This window comes from Dinoponera quadriceps, unplaced genomic scaffold (assembly GCF_001313825.1).
Source record: "Dinoponera quadriceps isolate SergipeBrazil2010 unplaced genomic scaffold, ASM131382v1 scaffold2952, whole genome shotgun sequence".
Lineage (NCBI taxonomy): Eukaryota > Metazoa > Arthropoda > Insecta > Hymenoptera > Formicidae > Dinoponera > Dinoponera quadriceps.
The window spans coordinates 931,200-947,282 of record NW_014557517.1 but is presented as its reverse complement, the minus strand read 5'-3'; the positions used below and the strand labels follow the sequence as shown (position 1 = coordinate 947,282).

The 16,083-nt window shown below is 45.3% G+C and overlaps 1 protein-coding gene across 5 annotated transcripts in view; it reads right to left on the bottom strand.

The window, feature by feature from the left end:
* Positions 1–1,230: 1,230 nt before the first annotated feature.
* The window catches only part of LOC106749274 (ankyrin repeat and fibronectin type-III domain-containing protein 1), a 90,435-nt gene continuing 75,582 nt past the window's right edge, over positions 1,231–16,083 (bottom strand). For 4 of the 5 annotated variants that reach the window (XM_014628571.1, XM_014628572.1, XM_014628570.1 and 1 more), the window contains 10 exons: positions 15,296–15,433; positions 14,989–15,067; positions 12,540–12,643; positions 10,199–10,459; positions 9,643–9,945; positions 9,140–9,579; positions 8,636–9,015; positions 7,560–8,166; positions 6,740–7,498; positions 1,231–5,389 (listed from right to left, as the gene is read on the bottom strand). In XM_014628571.1, coding sequence (XP_014484057.1) covers positions 5,054–5,389; positions 6,740–7,498; positions 7,560–8,166; positions 8,636–9,015; positions 9,140–9,579; positions 9,643–9,945; positions 10,199–10,459; positions 12,540–12,643; positions 14,989–15,067; positions 15,296–15,433 — 3,407 coding nt within the window. In that variant the 3' untranslated portion in view covers positions 1,231–5,053. Of the gene's footprint in view, positions 5,390–6,143; positions 6,224–6,739; positions 7,499–7,559; positions 8,167–8,635; positions 9,016–9,139; positions 9,580–9,642; positions 9,946–10,198; positions 10,460–12,539; positions 12,644–14,988; positions 15,068–15,295; positions 15,434–16,083 lie in introns of all 5 variants that reach the window. The other variant, XR_001374841.1, reaches the window with a different exon arrangement.

Below are 16,083 nucleotides of genomic sequence, written 5' to 3'. Positions count from 1 at the left end.
TCGGCGAGCAATTTCGGCCATCTCGAGACGGTCGCATTCGAAGAGAAGGAAAAAAAAAAGAAACGGATAATCGATCGACCGAAATATACCGTTATCATTCGCGTCTTTCTTTCGTCCGGTACGTTCGTTTCTTCGTTCGTTCTTTCCTTCTCTCTTCCTTCCTCTCCCTCTCTCGTGACGCGGCGCAATTAAATACCGAAGCGAACTGAGTCTCGGCCGCGTGTAGCGTTGTTGCGCTATCAGTATCCGCCGCAGTGGGTCAGTCAACAACGGGGTCAGCCGAGGGCGAATCCGGACTGCGGGTCGGCCAATCGCGTTCGTTCGTGTTCTCGCGACAATGACTATCAACCGTATACCCGTATTATACACCCGCGGACAGTCAAATTCGTGTCGGCGCTTCCGCAATGGCGTAGCGCCGGGGATTTGCCTGGGTCAGAGGTAGCCGAGATACCAAAGGTATCCTCCCCGGCGGAGAGCACAGTTTGGCGCCGGTGAGCGAGATCTTACTCGCGTACGTTAATTTCAGCGGATCGAGACGAGCGTCGTTGACGCGATTAATAAAGCCGACTCTGCGCAGTGTCATTATCGCAACAACAAGCCGGCATTACCGAAAACTTTCTCTTCTTTCCTAGCGCTTTAACGTCCACGGCTTCCCGTCCTTCCACGGGATGGCGTCAGCCTGTAATCAGAGTTATCTTAACGTTACGACGCTAACGTCGTACGGTCAGACCCGCGTGCGCAAAAATTTGCACGGGCGGAAACCCAGCGATGTGGCCGCGGCCACATTCGCTGGAAGAGCGGGATTGTAACGGGGTGGGGTGAGGGGCGGTAAATAAAGAGTAGGTGGCTCACGGCAAGACGAGAAACAAGACGGAAGTGGGTCAGCGGGACTATCGGTCGCGAGGGTCCGGGTTCTCGTCTCGTTTCGCGCGCACGTCTGCGACTCGCCGGAGGTGATGATGTTGACGGGACTGGGTACAGGTTGTTTCAGAAGAGATAAGAAGCGATCGTAAGTGAGAAAAAATGGGGAAAAGAAAAGATGGTAAGACGACGGGTGGTCGGTAAAAGAACAAGTGAGTCGATAAGAGGACGGGAATGTGTCTCAACGCGAGTTCGTAGAAAATAACGGTGGATTATACAAATTCATACTATGAAGAAGAGAGTTGTCGGCATTTCCTTATGTCCATCGTCGGGACGTGACGAACAATCGAGGCGAATACAATGTTACACTTTATTTCTCGTACGTTTCCGTCATACATTTTGTCCCCGACAAAAAAGAGGGGGAGAAGAGCCCAGTCGCAACAGAAACAAAGCCATCTTCTCTATACAAACACCATTCGCTACTGTACATAATTACTCGCGCACATCGCATCACTCGTCGTCTCGTGTTTCCTTCTCTGTTTTCTTTATCTTCGCCCGAGTGACGTTGCGCGTACACATTTTTGCTTCTCGATTCGCGAGGGAGGGAAAGGACGAAGCAGTTGGATAGATGGGAAGGTGAGGGGCACGTAAATGTCTTCGGTCGAAAATCAACAGTCAACTCACTGCGCCGTCGCGTAGGCACAACTATATATAATTACATCATTGATGGGTGGATCGTAGAAACGAGACCTTGCTTTCTCTTCCAAAATAATCTCTCTTTTAGTGATATTTTGTTTTCCTCTGTGCAGTCGCTCTTTCTCTCTCGCTGTTCTATATAATATTTACAAGTAACAATTTCGCAATCTCCATCGCTCGTGTTGCTTCCTTAAACTTCAATCGTAACGATCTCACTTCCTCCGCCTGTCGTCGCCTGATACTTATGACTAATCGGTTAGTTTACACTCAACATCGATAGACATTCACGGTAGTGTGCTAATAAAGTTTCTATCCTCCTCCTCCTCCTCCTCGTCAGGCCTCAACAATACGAGCGTGCATTTCTAAGGCGAAAAACGCGGGGAACACGGCAGGTGTGGCTGGTTACGTTACACGGTTGAGTCGACGCACCGCTAATTCGCGTGTTCTTCGCGAAAAAAAAAAAGTCAATCGAGTAGATTCGTTACGAAGCGCAAGTTGTATCTTCGAATCGGGGAGGTGGAACTACTACTATCTGTATCAATTTCTACGAGATTAGCGGGACGTACGCGAACTTACCCAGCGGGACCTGCGGTGGACACCGAAAAATTCGTCGATCTCTTTGCCACTTCGTGGATAAAAAAATATGTGCACCGTGTTTGATCTCGTTTAAACGCAACGGTAGTGTGGCCCCTCGGTGCACGATACTACTGCTCAATAAGCGTGAATATATCCGAGATTATGCCCGGATATACAGCGAAAATTGAATCTGCGACGTGAAGGACGGATTTCACGATAGACATCTGCGCGACGCAGTGTGCGTTCCTCGCTTCGACAGATCGATATTACGTAGGCTTTCGGCGGGCGACGTAACGAAATAAACAATTGATCTGTTTGCACTCTCAATGACACGCGCGGGGAGGGCTTTGCTTCGTCGTTCCGAGCGATTCGCGTGGAAAAGATTTCACTGTTCGATATGGCTGGACATGTTTCTCTCTCGGCCTGTTGTCGCCTTCCATTTCGCTCTTTCAGTCGAATCGTCACGTACATGCGCGTGTATGTATACTACGTGACTGATCTTACGACGATTAGATATGAAACGCGGATCTTCGGATGCTCGGAGGAAGTTCGTCGCGTACTAATATTGTGCAGTAATATTGTGCGATTGGGGTGTCCTCGGCACATCACTTTGCACTATGATACTTGTATTGGTATAACACATCGACCGCCGTAGCGTCGGTTTTCCTAGTCGGACGCACGCAGCTACGGGTACACATGGTAGACGACTGCGGCTCTTGAGAACTCCACCGCTAAAATTCGTTTTCTATGATATAATGAGATAGAGAGAAAATTAATTCGCTTTTTTTTTTATCTTTTTTTGATTGGATATTTTCTTCTCTACACGAGAGATCCTTTCGAGACAAATCTGGCTGGCCGTATCCTTTGAAATTGTTCTCTAAACCATAAAGAAAATCTTCATGAAGCATATATTCGGATGCGGAATAGTTTTTTTTTTTTCCGCAAGGAAGCAAACGATGCCTTCTCGTGATTTAGTAAGAAACGAAAGTTGCAGGTCGAAACGAAAAAAATATACATAACTTATTTATTGTATCTCTAGAAAATAATAGTAGCTTCAATAATACTCTTTGTTCTATTATGTACAACAGTCTATAAGCCTCTTGGTCTTAACTATACGTTAATAACTAACCGTAAAACAACACACACACTAGTTCAGAGGTGTTGTCGCTTTAGCCTTCCCAACTAAATTCTTAGACTAATTTTTCGTGTTGTCTTTTCACCGTTTCGAGTATCTTTTTTCCTCTCCTCTCGCCTTTGTTTCTGTCAACCAAATTTGTCGGCATTCTCAGAATTTATTTTTTTTACACTCTCCTAAAAAATATATCTTTTGCTCTAAGTCATCTTAAGACGATGCTACCAGACTTTAGGAACTTTCGCATTATTCTATTTTACATATTTCGCGAAATTGGAAAAAGAAAAGTATGTGTATACTAAGTGTGTGCGCCGGCTTAACACACACGTCGGGAACGCGCTCGAAATCATTCCATTTCCTTTTCCAGAGCCTGGTAACACGGATCTAGTCAAGCAAAAAGTATCGCGTACAATATCATGTGATAACGTTGCCGCGTTAGAACGCAAATGTTTCCTCATTACGGGCGTTTCGTAAACTTCAATAAGATAAATATAAAACTTTCGCTGACTTGGAGAACGATCATCCTTATTGCTTCGAGGTATCCGAGTACTCGACTAATATATATCTCTCTTGTACCAATCGTTCATCGCGAAATATCTATGAGAAAAGGATGTCGATCCTTATCCGTGAGTTTCTGTCAAGCGGGGCGAGCTTAAAAAGGGCTTTTCCAACGACGATATGTACTCGGACACGACGAGCCGCGATATAAGGAGCAATGAGATCTTATTAGCGCGTCATGCTTGACGACACGCCGGTCGAATAAAACATTGAGATCGATACGTAAAATATAACAGTATGTCTCGAGAGTATATATATATATATATATATATATATATATATATATATATAATTCTTTTACAAACTAACTATACAACATTTGAAGAATATTACAGATCGTGTTCGTGAAATCACGAATTTCAAACGCGGAATGTACACATCATCTAAATAGAACATATCCCTATTTCATCGGTCAGAGAGGTATTTATCACGCTTGTGATGACCCATCGAAGTTGCCCGCGTCGCCGTGACTAATCGAGAAGCATCGTTATATATAATTATACTTAATTATTCGTATTTTCGTATCTTCAACGCTCCGTTTCGCTAAAATTTGGCGCCTCATGAAGCGCATATCTATGTTTAAATCGCATAACGACGAGAGCAGATTAAAATATAATTGCACCAAATTGTCTCGCGTTAGGGGAAAGAGAGGGAGAGAGAGAGAGAGAGAGAGAAGGGATAACTAATTTAGCTAAAGTGTAAAATACGAAAGGTCGGTACACTTTAATAAGCGGTTTTTTACGAAGCTCGTTAGATCTTTCGCGGCTAATCTTTCGCTTATTCAAAAGGCCAAGCGTCCCTTTTTCTTTCACGCACGGGTCAAATCATTTCGTGAATATAGAGCTTGTTTCGCACGCAGTGACCCGATCACAAACGTTAAATATCGTAAACTGGAGGAAAAGTCGAGATAAAGAAATATCTTCTAATATCCAAATAATTTTTACGTAAACATACATAAAACATTGACAAAATATAGTAAAAATGGTCGTATAAATCATCGTTTGCAGAACTGTTTCTTCATTTCTAGATAAAATCTCTCTATCGATCGAAACATTTCTCTCCCTCGGTAGCACCGTTGAAAATATCCGACCAGGTCGCTTTGTGCGAGAGATACATTAGTGACGTTTACGCATATAGAAGTTTCATTTACAATGGTGGGAGAAAAAGAGAGAGAGAAAGATACATAAGATAGATTATTATTATTCACACAGACACCGCGCTTTACTTGTGCTATAAGTACGCAGTGTGCTTACTACTGTGCTCGAGGGCGGCTAGAACATCTTGCTTTTGTCTAACGTAGAGTCGTCCCTTCTTCCACGGGTTCTGCAATTGAAGGGGCTTAAAGTCGTCCCTTAAGCAACGTTCGCGCGCACCAATTACGGCAACTAAACAGAAGTTCGGTAGCTCGTCGGCCGTGTAGATAGGCCCCTCTTGACCCTTCAGCACCACCGCCATGTTCAATTGTTTAACAACGAGGTCCACGACCTCTCGCGCCGTCGTCCTTGGTGTTACGTGTAATTTCAAGCTGGTGCCGGCCGCCAAACCAGTCTCGTAGGCCGCGTAAACCTGCAATGCAGTATACGTATCTCTTATGCCTCTTCGTCTCGGCCATGTGCGCAAACTTACACATTCGAGAGAGAAGAAAGATCGAATGCACACTATCCCGCATCGATGCAGCAAAATGCAATAATTTGGATTAAATAGTGTATCGACCAATGCAACCGTAGATTAATATAGTGAGGAAAAAAAACAGCCCGAATGAAGAAATCTCGCACAAGTGTCGCGATATGTGTTATAGCTACGCATAATGTACAAACGGTGTGTCTGGAAGACTCCAGCGAGTAAGAGAGAATACTTGACATTAGACTTGCTCCAAAAAAAAAACGTTTCGTCACATTGCATCTTTGAAAGTTGTGTTCTTTTGATAAATGGCTCATTTAGCCATTCACTCTCGCAGTCCCATAGACACACTTTGCGCAATGAACGCACACTGAGAAATTGCGAAATACGTTAAAGCCGCAACAACAGTAATATACAGCACGATACTGCCAAGTAAAAAAGTCAGAATACCGCCGATAACTTGTGCCTTGCTGCAATATCTCCCGGCTGTGACTTTTTTTTTCCAAACTGTCGCAAAGCATCATGATCACAGACATGATTCACCTTCGCGTGGGAAAACAACTGTTACAGTATATATCACAACGATCATAATGATGATAATCACTTTTCATGCCGCGCTAATTTGGACACACTAAGCATAATGTTGAAAGCATAACCGAGCAGAGCAAGCGTTTGAGATTGAGCGATTTTGGCAGCTTACTCAATATGTCTGCTACATCGGTTTGCACTAGGGGACCAAGTGAGCTGTTTCTAATTATAATCGGGTTAGACTTGTGTTCCCTATAAGTGAAAAACATCATTTAAGAACTCTACGCTCGCGAATCCAGCGGAAGGATCATTTTCTCGACGAGAGAGATGTATTTCTAAAACAATATATTTAACGGCTCTAAAGATACACAATCCGAAAAAAGAAAAGGGCTAATAAGGAACAACGCTTGTTGGTTTACTAAACATTTGACAATGTAGAAATATTGGAAATTAAAAGGACGAACTTTGGTTTGTATTGCTCTCTTTAGCGCAATTAACAACGATAAAATACAACGATTTAAATACAATAATTAAAATAAAAAAAAATGGTAAGCAAGTAAGTCGTCGGGTCTCAATATTAATTTCGTGGTCTTCCGGTCTTGACGATGCGATCTGTTGCCTTTAAATATCAGGCTTAAAGATAGATGTTTGCCGCAAGCAACAACCAGTATTTTGACTCTTATTTCCCTTTTCCTTCCGGTATATTTCTACCGCATCTACCGCTAGTTGCACCAAATCACGAAGTAGGATAAAGTCGGTAGATCCTACCTGAAGGATACCCGGCAGAGGTGCCGGCATCATCGTCGCCTCCTCCTTCTCCTCGTCGTCCTGCGACGCGGTGGTGGCCATCGCCGCGACGCTCGCGGTCGTTTTCACTTTGACCGCGTGGCTAGGCTTTAAGACGCAAACGCTGGAATTCGGCGTGGTGTACTCGTCGCTGCTCAGCGAGTGCAGGCTGTCCGAGTTCGTGTTGCTGACGCTAAGCATACTCGTGGTGTTCGTCATCGCCGTGGAGACGCTCAGCAACGAGCCGCCGTAGATGATCGGCTTGATGCTCAGCAACGGGCTGGTGCTGGCCGACGCCGAGGTGATCGTGGCGGATCGGTTTCGCGGACTGTGCTTGTATTTGGTGAGGATCAGCGTGTCCTCGGACTTGGAGGGCGGGAGCCGTGCGTTCTGCAGCGGTATCAGGTGATTCGCGCTGCTGGTGGTCGTCAGATTGCTGCTGCTGCTCATCGGCGCGCACGACTTTTGCGGCTCCGAGCCCGTCGACACGTTCGACGTATTGCTGCCTTTGCGCACGTACTGTCCGCTGGGCAGCTGCTGCTCGCTCTTGCTGAATTCCGTCGTGAGGAGGTTGGACGCCGAGCTGGACAAATTGGGCCCTGGCCAACTGCCTCGGCCGGGGCTCGACTTTACGAGCTTGGGATCTCTGGGTGGTAGTTGCAACAGACTGCGTTTCAGGCTGTTGTTGCTGTTCTTGTTCCTGTCCAGGCTGAGCAGGTGCTTCATGCAGATGCCGACGGTCTGCGGTGGTAAGATGCATCGATTGATCGAGGAACGGGGAATAATGCGACGTGATACTCACGTTTTGTTGGGAGGAGCCGCGATCTCTCGCGAATGTGATGACGTCGATCAGCCACCTGGCGCCTTTCCACACTGTGTTCACTTGCGATTGGAGGTCCTGCAGCCTCGCGAGTTTGTCCTTGGCGACGCTCAGTTCCAACGAGCTGAAGGCCTCCCGGTGATTATGCTGCGCCTGCGCCGTGTCCAGCTCGAGGATACAGCTGAGCCGCGAGTAACGGTTGATCACGTCCTTCTGATACGTGTTCAAGTGCACCATCTCGAACACTTGAATCGGCAGCGACAGGAGGTCCCCGCGCTGCAACAGGATCTCCCGCGTGCCGGGCACGCAGCACGCGGTCTCGGCGGGCGGCACGGCGATCAGGAACGACACGTCGTGCGTCAGATCGATCACCTCGGCGTCGTACAGCCGATGCACCAGCGAGTCCTCCGGGCTGATCTCCATGTAATTGAACAGTCGTCGCGCGGTCGCGGCCACCAGATCGACGAACAGCTTCTGCTGCTCCGTGCCCTGAGATTCGTTCGTCACGTTCTCCTTCTCCTCCGACTCCTTCACGGAAGACTCGGACAGATAAATGCGCGTCACTCTCTTCAGGTAGTCCCACTCCTCCCTGGAAACGGATGGAGCAATAATCGGGGGTTTCTTTAGTATTTCGATTTATTTCACGAAAATTCCTTTCATAGAAGCAACGTACACGAAATATTACTTGTAAAAATTTTCGTTCAAGAAAACTCGATTATTTCACAGGAAGAACGCTTTTGCTTGAAATAATATCTTCTAACCGAATGAAATATTATTTGGTCGCGATAAATATGTAAAATGAAACAGATATTTTCTTTATAAGACAATTATCTTTCCTTTCAAATTGTTGATAAAGATACATTTTCGTTGAAGAGTCCTACAATCGTACTTATTGATCGAAACGTTAGTTTCTTCGAAGCGTGCCAATGATAAAATTGGTTTAGATGCAATAAAATTCATTAAATCCGAAGAAATTTTTGTCTCGGTGTGGAAAGATAAAAGTCGAGCGAGACTTCACGATGTTTAGTTCTCTCGCGTCCGGAAAAGCGTGTACTCACGCGGACACGTGCGGATTGTCGCGGATCTTGCAGTGCGGCAGGACGTTCGGCGATTTCGTCGGCACGACGACCTGGATGAGGTCCACGCTGCTCTGCATCTTCAAGTAGCCGAGGTACAGGCCCTTGGACAACTTGATACCGCTGACCTGGTGATATGTCATTTGCTCTTGTATACTGGCCATCAAAATATCGCCCACGTTACTGTCCTCGTGCGTGATGACCTTCTTTATGACCTTGCTGAGCGGCAACCACCTGCTGTTCAGCACGGAGACCAGTTTCGGTGACTTGATGTAATTCACCGTCGAGAACACCAGGGTACCTTGAATGTCTCTGATAGGCTTGTGGTACAACTGTCCGAGGTCCTGTGTGCACAGTGCGGCCTGCAAGGACACGTTATCGAGAGGAAATGGATGTGTTTTTTTTTTTTTTTCGTACTTTGGTACAGTCGAATTTGAATGTATCTCGAAACGAGTGAGAGTTCAAGAGAGAGCTCTTCGAATGTACCTGCATTTGTGCAGCGGCCTGAAGCAGCTTTATCCTGAAATGGTTAGTCGAGCTGCTGTGACTCTTTTCCATATCCTGCCGGAGGGACTTGACGTCGTCCCAGGTGCAGGCGACCTTCATGAGCCAATGGAAGTCATTGTACATGCAGCTGGGGTACGTTTCGTCGACCTCGATCACGGGTAGGAAGTCCTCGTTGGTCACTAGAACCTTGTCTTCGTGGTAGAGTAGACACGCGAGGAACACCCCACGCCTGAGATTCTTCTGAAACTTGCTCGTCGCTGTGAACAGCTGCTTTATCGTTGTTTTCTTCTTGTGATTTCGCCTCTGTACCGCCGGCGTCTCCTGCGTATACTCTGGTCGTCTGATGTCGGTGAATAGGGCGTTCAGTTGTTCCAGTCGGCCCGCAAATCTCGGCACTCTGCCGTCGATGTCCCTCCAACCTTTGAGAGGGCACGATCGTTCGTGAGAGCGTTCGGATGCAATTACACACGCGCGATACTCACTGCTGGGTGTCACATGCGCGGGCGTCGAATTTCTAAATCTGCTGTAACCCTTCAGATTTCCGGCGGCGGCGCGAAAATGATATCTCTGGCCTTGGGTTAGACCATCGATACGGCATTCCCTCTGCTTCATGTCCAAAACTTCCTTCTCGCCGCAAACGACCGAAAAGTCCTCGTGTAGGCTCCACTGAACTTTAAACTTGGTGCAGATCGGGGAATCATGCGAGTCGGGCTCTTGAAACCTGACCGTTACCGAGGTCGTTCCGGTAACGTCGACCGCAACCAAAAAAGGCATATCGGGTGGTCCTAAACGAAAAAGAAATTATGCGTTGGCGTGGAAAACGCTTTTCGCAGGTTCGTCCGTTTAAACGCAGATATATAAATTTCCGCGACCCGACGGAATTTCGGAATTTAATTTACCGAGAATCATTATTATTATGTTATTATTATCGGTGATAATTTCATATCAATTTTACCATAACCAAGAATTTAATATTATTATATGTAATCGCGAGATTAAGCCAATTAATTTCGGTACGGATGTGAATGTAATACTCACGCGCTTGGTCGAAACCGAGCAACATTTTTCTGAGAGCCCGGGCTCTCCTCTCCCACAGAGCGAGCTGCTTGTCCTCGGTGCTACCGCCGCATCCTGTGAGGTTATTATGTTGCGTGGAAAAACTCGCCCTATGGCTGCTGGGTGGTTCCAATAGAGTGGTCCCACCACTGCCGGAAGTGCTGCCGCCGAGTTCTTGAACCCGGTGTTCCGCTTCCGAGAGCAACGATGCCAAGTGGCTGCCCAAAGATTCCGGGGACTTGACTGTGTTAACGAAACGTCGCGTGTATACGTACATCAAATATAACGCGCACGTATGAATAATTAAAGGTTTGAAGGCAGGTAATAATAACGCGCGCGTCGAGGCCGGCGGGTTACATTTCAAGCGCACTTCACGTCTGCTTCAGATCTTGATTACGTGTATTCGCATTTTGATGAACGTTGATTTCGTCACTCAGCGTATTGTAATTACATCGCTAATCCGGGGTATTTGCACGCAACGTCCGCCGCGATATCGTTGTGCGTGATTTCTTACGAGGCTGCGTCGCGATTAATCGAGGGTCTCGCTTGCACGATTCTTACAAATTAACGATCATGATTTTATCGTCGATTTAGCAGGGGAGCGCGCCATGACGAAACGGCATTGGACACCGGATTAAGTGATGTCTTACTGTATATTATTAATTACAATTTATATAATCAATAGCATATTATATAATTATAATTTTATTGTATTCAATTACGAATTAATTCCCAGCGTAATGTGCACGGAGAAAAAAGGTTTCTTTGGATTTAGTATTTCTATTTATTTGACTAAAATTTGTTCCATAGAAACGAATACGGAATATTTATTTGAATAAAAATTTTATTATCTCATTCAAGTAAACTCTATTATTTAACCGAAAGAACGCTATTATTTGCAATAATATTTTTTAACTAAATAAAATATTATTTGGTTACAATAAATACGTAAAATGAAATAAATAATTTCTTTGTAAGAAAATTATCTTCCGTTTCAAACAAATTTGTTACTTAAGATAAAGATATATATTTGTTGAAAAATTGTACTTATTAATCGAAACGTTAGTTTCTTTGGAGCACGTCAATGATGAAATTTTTGGACGCAATAAAATTTATTAAATTTGAAGAAATCTCTTTCTCAGTGTGGACAGTGCAAAAATTTATTGGGAATTACGACATTTGACTGAAGATATTTCTCGAAATCGAGTACAGGGCTTCCTGATTGAGAACCAAAGAAACGAGACGTTCGATTTTTCGAAGACATTTGTCAAGCGCGAACAGTGTCTACCGAGTTGAAAATCTTCCGTTATCTTTCCCCGACATTTGTAAGGATTCTCTTGTCTCAGACATCTCTGAAATTAGTTCGGAAGACCCATATTTCATTTTTGCACAGGATCGGTGCCCTAACGACACCGTCGTCACCGAAGCGCTAACGAGCGTACAACGGGGCAAATTAAGGCGCGGGAAACTTTTGCGGAGATAAACGAGGATCGCAAACAGTCGGCTTGATAACGCGGGGATTCTCGCGAGATATAGGAAACCGTCGAAAAAAATCTCCCTCTCTCGTACTTCTCGCCGCAAAGAAATGCGACGCGGCGCGACAATTCGCCGTATATTTTGCAAATTTGGAAATTCCATCGTGACACCTAATCTCACATGGTAGTGATCGCGATGTGAATGATCGATATGGAAGAACTCCGGTATTCGTTCACACGCGGCATTTCCCGTGTTCGGACGGTATGTCCGATACGGGGACGCTTTTTCGCTCGCATATACAGCTCACGCGCGCGCGGTTTAATGCGGCACACGAGCGATAGATATAGATAACACAGAAGCGGCTTTGAATACCACTGGCAGAATCACATCGCATGCTCGACGTTCCGACTCCGAAGTAATTACGCCCGAGTTCGATGTATCGGGCAGGGAGGGACGTTATAATTAAAAAACCATTGCGAAAAAGACCACGACCGGCGAAAAGCGTTCTTCCTATTTCTCTTTTTCCTCCCTCCCCTTTTTCCTTTTTTTTGCACGCTCCGCTTTCGCTCGCCATTTTTATTCGTTCTTCGTCGAAACGCAATAAAGCTCGACGGCATTTTTATAGAGACTACGGAATCCTAATTGGAATCTCCCGCGGTCCGGCGATTTCCTTGCGATATTTTTTCCACGTAACACCGCACGCATGCGCTCAGGGACGCGGAGGAGGCTATTTCGAGCGGAATATGGAAAGCGAAGTTCGCGCCGGGATCAACGGGGATTCGTCGCGACGGGATTCGTAACGAAGTTCGCGCGGCGTGAAGTTGTAATTGGATTTGATTGTACTTACATTGGTTTCCCTCCTGCGCGCCGAACGCAACCAGCATTTTTGCCAACGGCCTGTTGTTGCTAAGCACGGCGACGTCCAACGGTGACAAGCCGTCGCTGTTAACGCTGCAAATGAATGGAGCGCGCGCGCTCGTACAATCGCAATTCTCTCCCCCTCTATTTTACATTAGACTACGGCTAAAAAAAGGGACAAGTTTAAGCGCCCATAGATAAGTATCCGCCGCGGCTTTTCGCCGTTGGTTTTGTCATTGTTAGACCGTAATCAGAGAGAGAACGGCCTCGCGGTCGTAGGAAACGTTTAGCTTTGCGCGCATAACGATTTAAACGTGCTCGCATTTGTAACTTCATTTCACGCTCCTGAGCGTCCTTATCGCGTATGGACCGTCGTCGGGTTTCCGCTTTTATATCGCGTCGAGCAGCGGGGAGGATTCAATGTGAAGGCTCCGTGAAACTTTTTCGTAGTAACGTTTACGTAACTTCGAAAGATCGATAAAGATTCAATAAAATGCGTGGGACTCGTTCTTGAATTATAAATCTCCATCGTAGCACCTTCGTCCCCCACCAAATTTTATCTTGTACATTTCACTTTTACGACTCGCCACGCCGTTTCGTTCCAACCCCGCCCCCAGCAAGCTGGAAAAATTTCGCTTTTGATCGTACGGAAAGTCGCGGGATTGTAAGGATTCACTTAAAAACATTTAATTACTTTCGGCGTCGAGCGTGACTCCGATGTGCAAACAAGCATGCGGAACTAAATATTAACGATATAAAACAATCGTGATAAATGCCAAGCTAAATGAGTTTCCCCCTGTACATTACTATTGACTTTTCGCCCGTAACGAGAATTTTCGGCCATGATATCGCAATTATACAAACAACTTGTCTTGTATCTTTTTACCTCGGGCAACCTATCGACCATTTATGGGATTTCGTGCAAATTTTCTACCTTAACGTTTGCATATTTTAAGTTAACTTGGAACACACCATTTCGATAGATGGAAATACATACCTCGTGCATATTACCAGCACGAAATGGAATTAAACATAATCTTAAGCTCAAAGTTATATTTATCTCTGCGTGTTATTTTACATATTTCTTTACACAGCTGATATGAATAACAAATATGAGAGTATCATATAAAAGTGGTAAAAGTATGGTAAGAACACAAAAGGATAAAATAATAATAATAATATAATAAATTTGCACATATTTCAATTTATTTTTCATGTGAGAAACGATCACATCGAAATTAAATGTTTCCCGATAAATCCATTTACGTACTCGTTAACATGGCTGATTTGACAGCAGGACATTGTACAGTGTCTGAATAATTCATTTATTCGTGGCCAAACCCTTTAGCGTACAGTCGCGAACAGAAAAGTTCGCTATATATATAATATATTCCCGGGCGACAAATCGGCGACGATTGCTCGCCGGAAATAAAAGCGAACGACCATTTTTCGCAATTACCACGCGCGGCAGACTATGAAAAACTTCCAGAGGCGTTAAAGCGCGACGAAACACGCCCCGGTCGATTTAAAAAGGCTTCTCTGCTGCTACGTTTTACGGAATTGCGCGGTGGATTTTCGCTGCATCGGGAACAATACGCTGCGGTCCGGCGGGCTTTAAGCTTCAGGCGAGACCGAAAGCCAGTCGTGTCAAACAGCTCGAAAATCGACGTACAAAGGTACGTAATTTAGGTAGATAATTTAGTGCACTCAAACACGGATGAAAAAAATGTACACGCGTAGAGGAGAATATTCAGGACAAAACGAGAAAAAAGCGAATTCTGTCACTTCGGAAAAGTGTATATATATATATATATATATATATATATATATATTTTTTTTTTTTACCTCCTTTCTCTCATAATTTTTATTTCCGATCTTGCCTCGCTCGGTGCTTCGCGATAGTTTCTGCCTTCCCGTTGAATTCCTTTGAGATTACGGACATAAAGGAAGGAGAGGCGGAGGAGTCTCTGGAAACTCGCGGCTCGATTATTTTTTGCAACGCAGCCGGGGTATACGGTGACCTAGATCTCCCTCGGGATCCCTCAAGATTCGCTCAAGTCGAATCGAATCAAGATGTTAGTTCTGCGTTAGGTCGAACAATTCCTAATGGCACGATTGACTGTTTCTATAGCGGCGCGCACTTCGGAAGTTCCCGCCCATATATTCGATTAAAGCTTCTCCCGAAATAACGTATATCTCGAGCTGGCTTTTGGGTCGCGCGTGTGCTCTTTCGAAGGGAAAACGACGGATCCTGCTGTGCGATCCTTCGACCGAAAGACTTACATCGCCGACTGTCACACGCCGATGTGTCACATGCGGAACGAACGGAATGAATATTTAATTCCGTCGCGCACGTGGCTTTTATTTTCGACCGCAAATCCTCGCCTTCGTATCGCCCCGAAATTGTGTGTTCAGGGAATAACAAATAACGTACTCACCTATTTACGTCCACGTCGGTAGACTCCAAAATAGTTCGCGCTTTATCCAGGTGACCATGTTCCACAGCCGCGAACAGAGCTGAAAGTAAAAACGGCGACGGTGCCGAAATTAGTCTTCATTGACACATTCCTGTGTTTACGTTTCGTCGCACGCGCGAGAGCTCCTCGCCGAAGCGTAACAATTTTCGGCGGAGAAACGAAAAGGGGGGTGAGAATCAATGGCGAATCAGAGAAAGAAAGACGTAAAAATCGATAAAGCGGGGGAAGAGGGGGGGGGGGGGAAAAAAGAATACAAAACTCAAGATACCATGCAGATGTATGTTGAGAGATTGGGCCGAGAGAGGATTGATATGTATCGACGACAGGTTATTCAGTTGCTGGTGCGGCTGCTGTTTCTTCTTGCCGAAACCCTCCAGGAACTCCATCCCTTGCAACGAGTGTAGCTCTGTGCGAACGAAAACAAAAAAATGGGGGGGAGGATAAAGAAAAATAAACAAGCGACGAGAAGGTGATACGAGCGAAATAAAAAACGCCGCGAGATCAGCGGATGAACGGTCGACGTAAGGTACCGGAAAATCCGACAGGGAATTGAGACGCATCTCGTGATTAACGAGATCCTTGAGATACATTTGCGAGGCTACGGAAAAATATATCCGTCTTGGGTCGCGCTAGAAAACGTACGACGTAACGCTGGAGATTCACGTATGACTTTTTTCAGGACGAGATGTTTCAAACATATACGGTCCCCTTTTTAAGTCGCATAAAATCGTACTAACATCTGTCATCAGAGAAAATTCATCTGGGAGTCATTAGGGAGAAAGAGAGAAAAAAAAATGACGAGATCCCGAGAATTATTTCTTTGTTGGAATATTCTGCGCGCGCCATGAATGATTCGTATACTCTACGTGAGGTGCTTTCACGACCAGAGGTTTTCCCACGTGGTTGTTTTCCAACATCACAATGCCTCTTGTAATTTGCATTTTTATTTCACGGCGAACACGGCAAACACTTTCTTCCTATAACTTTCCTCGATAATTATTTATCTATTCATCTGGGAGGGCAAAAAATTGGAGTAAAAGTAACAAGCGGAAGCTA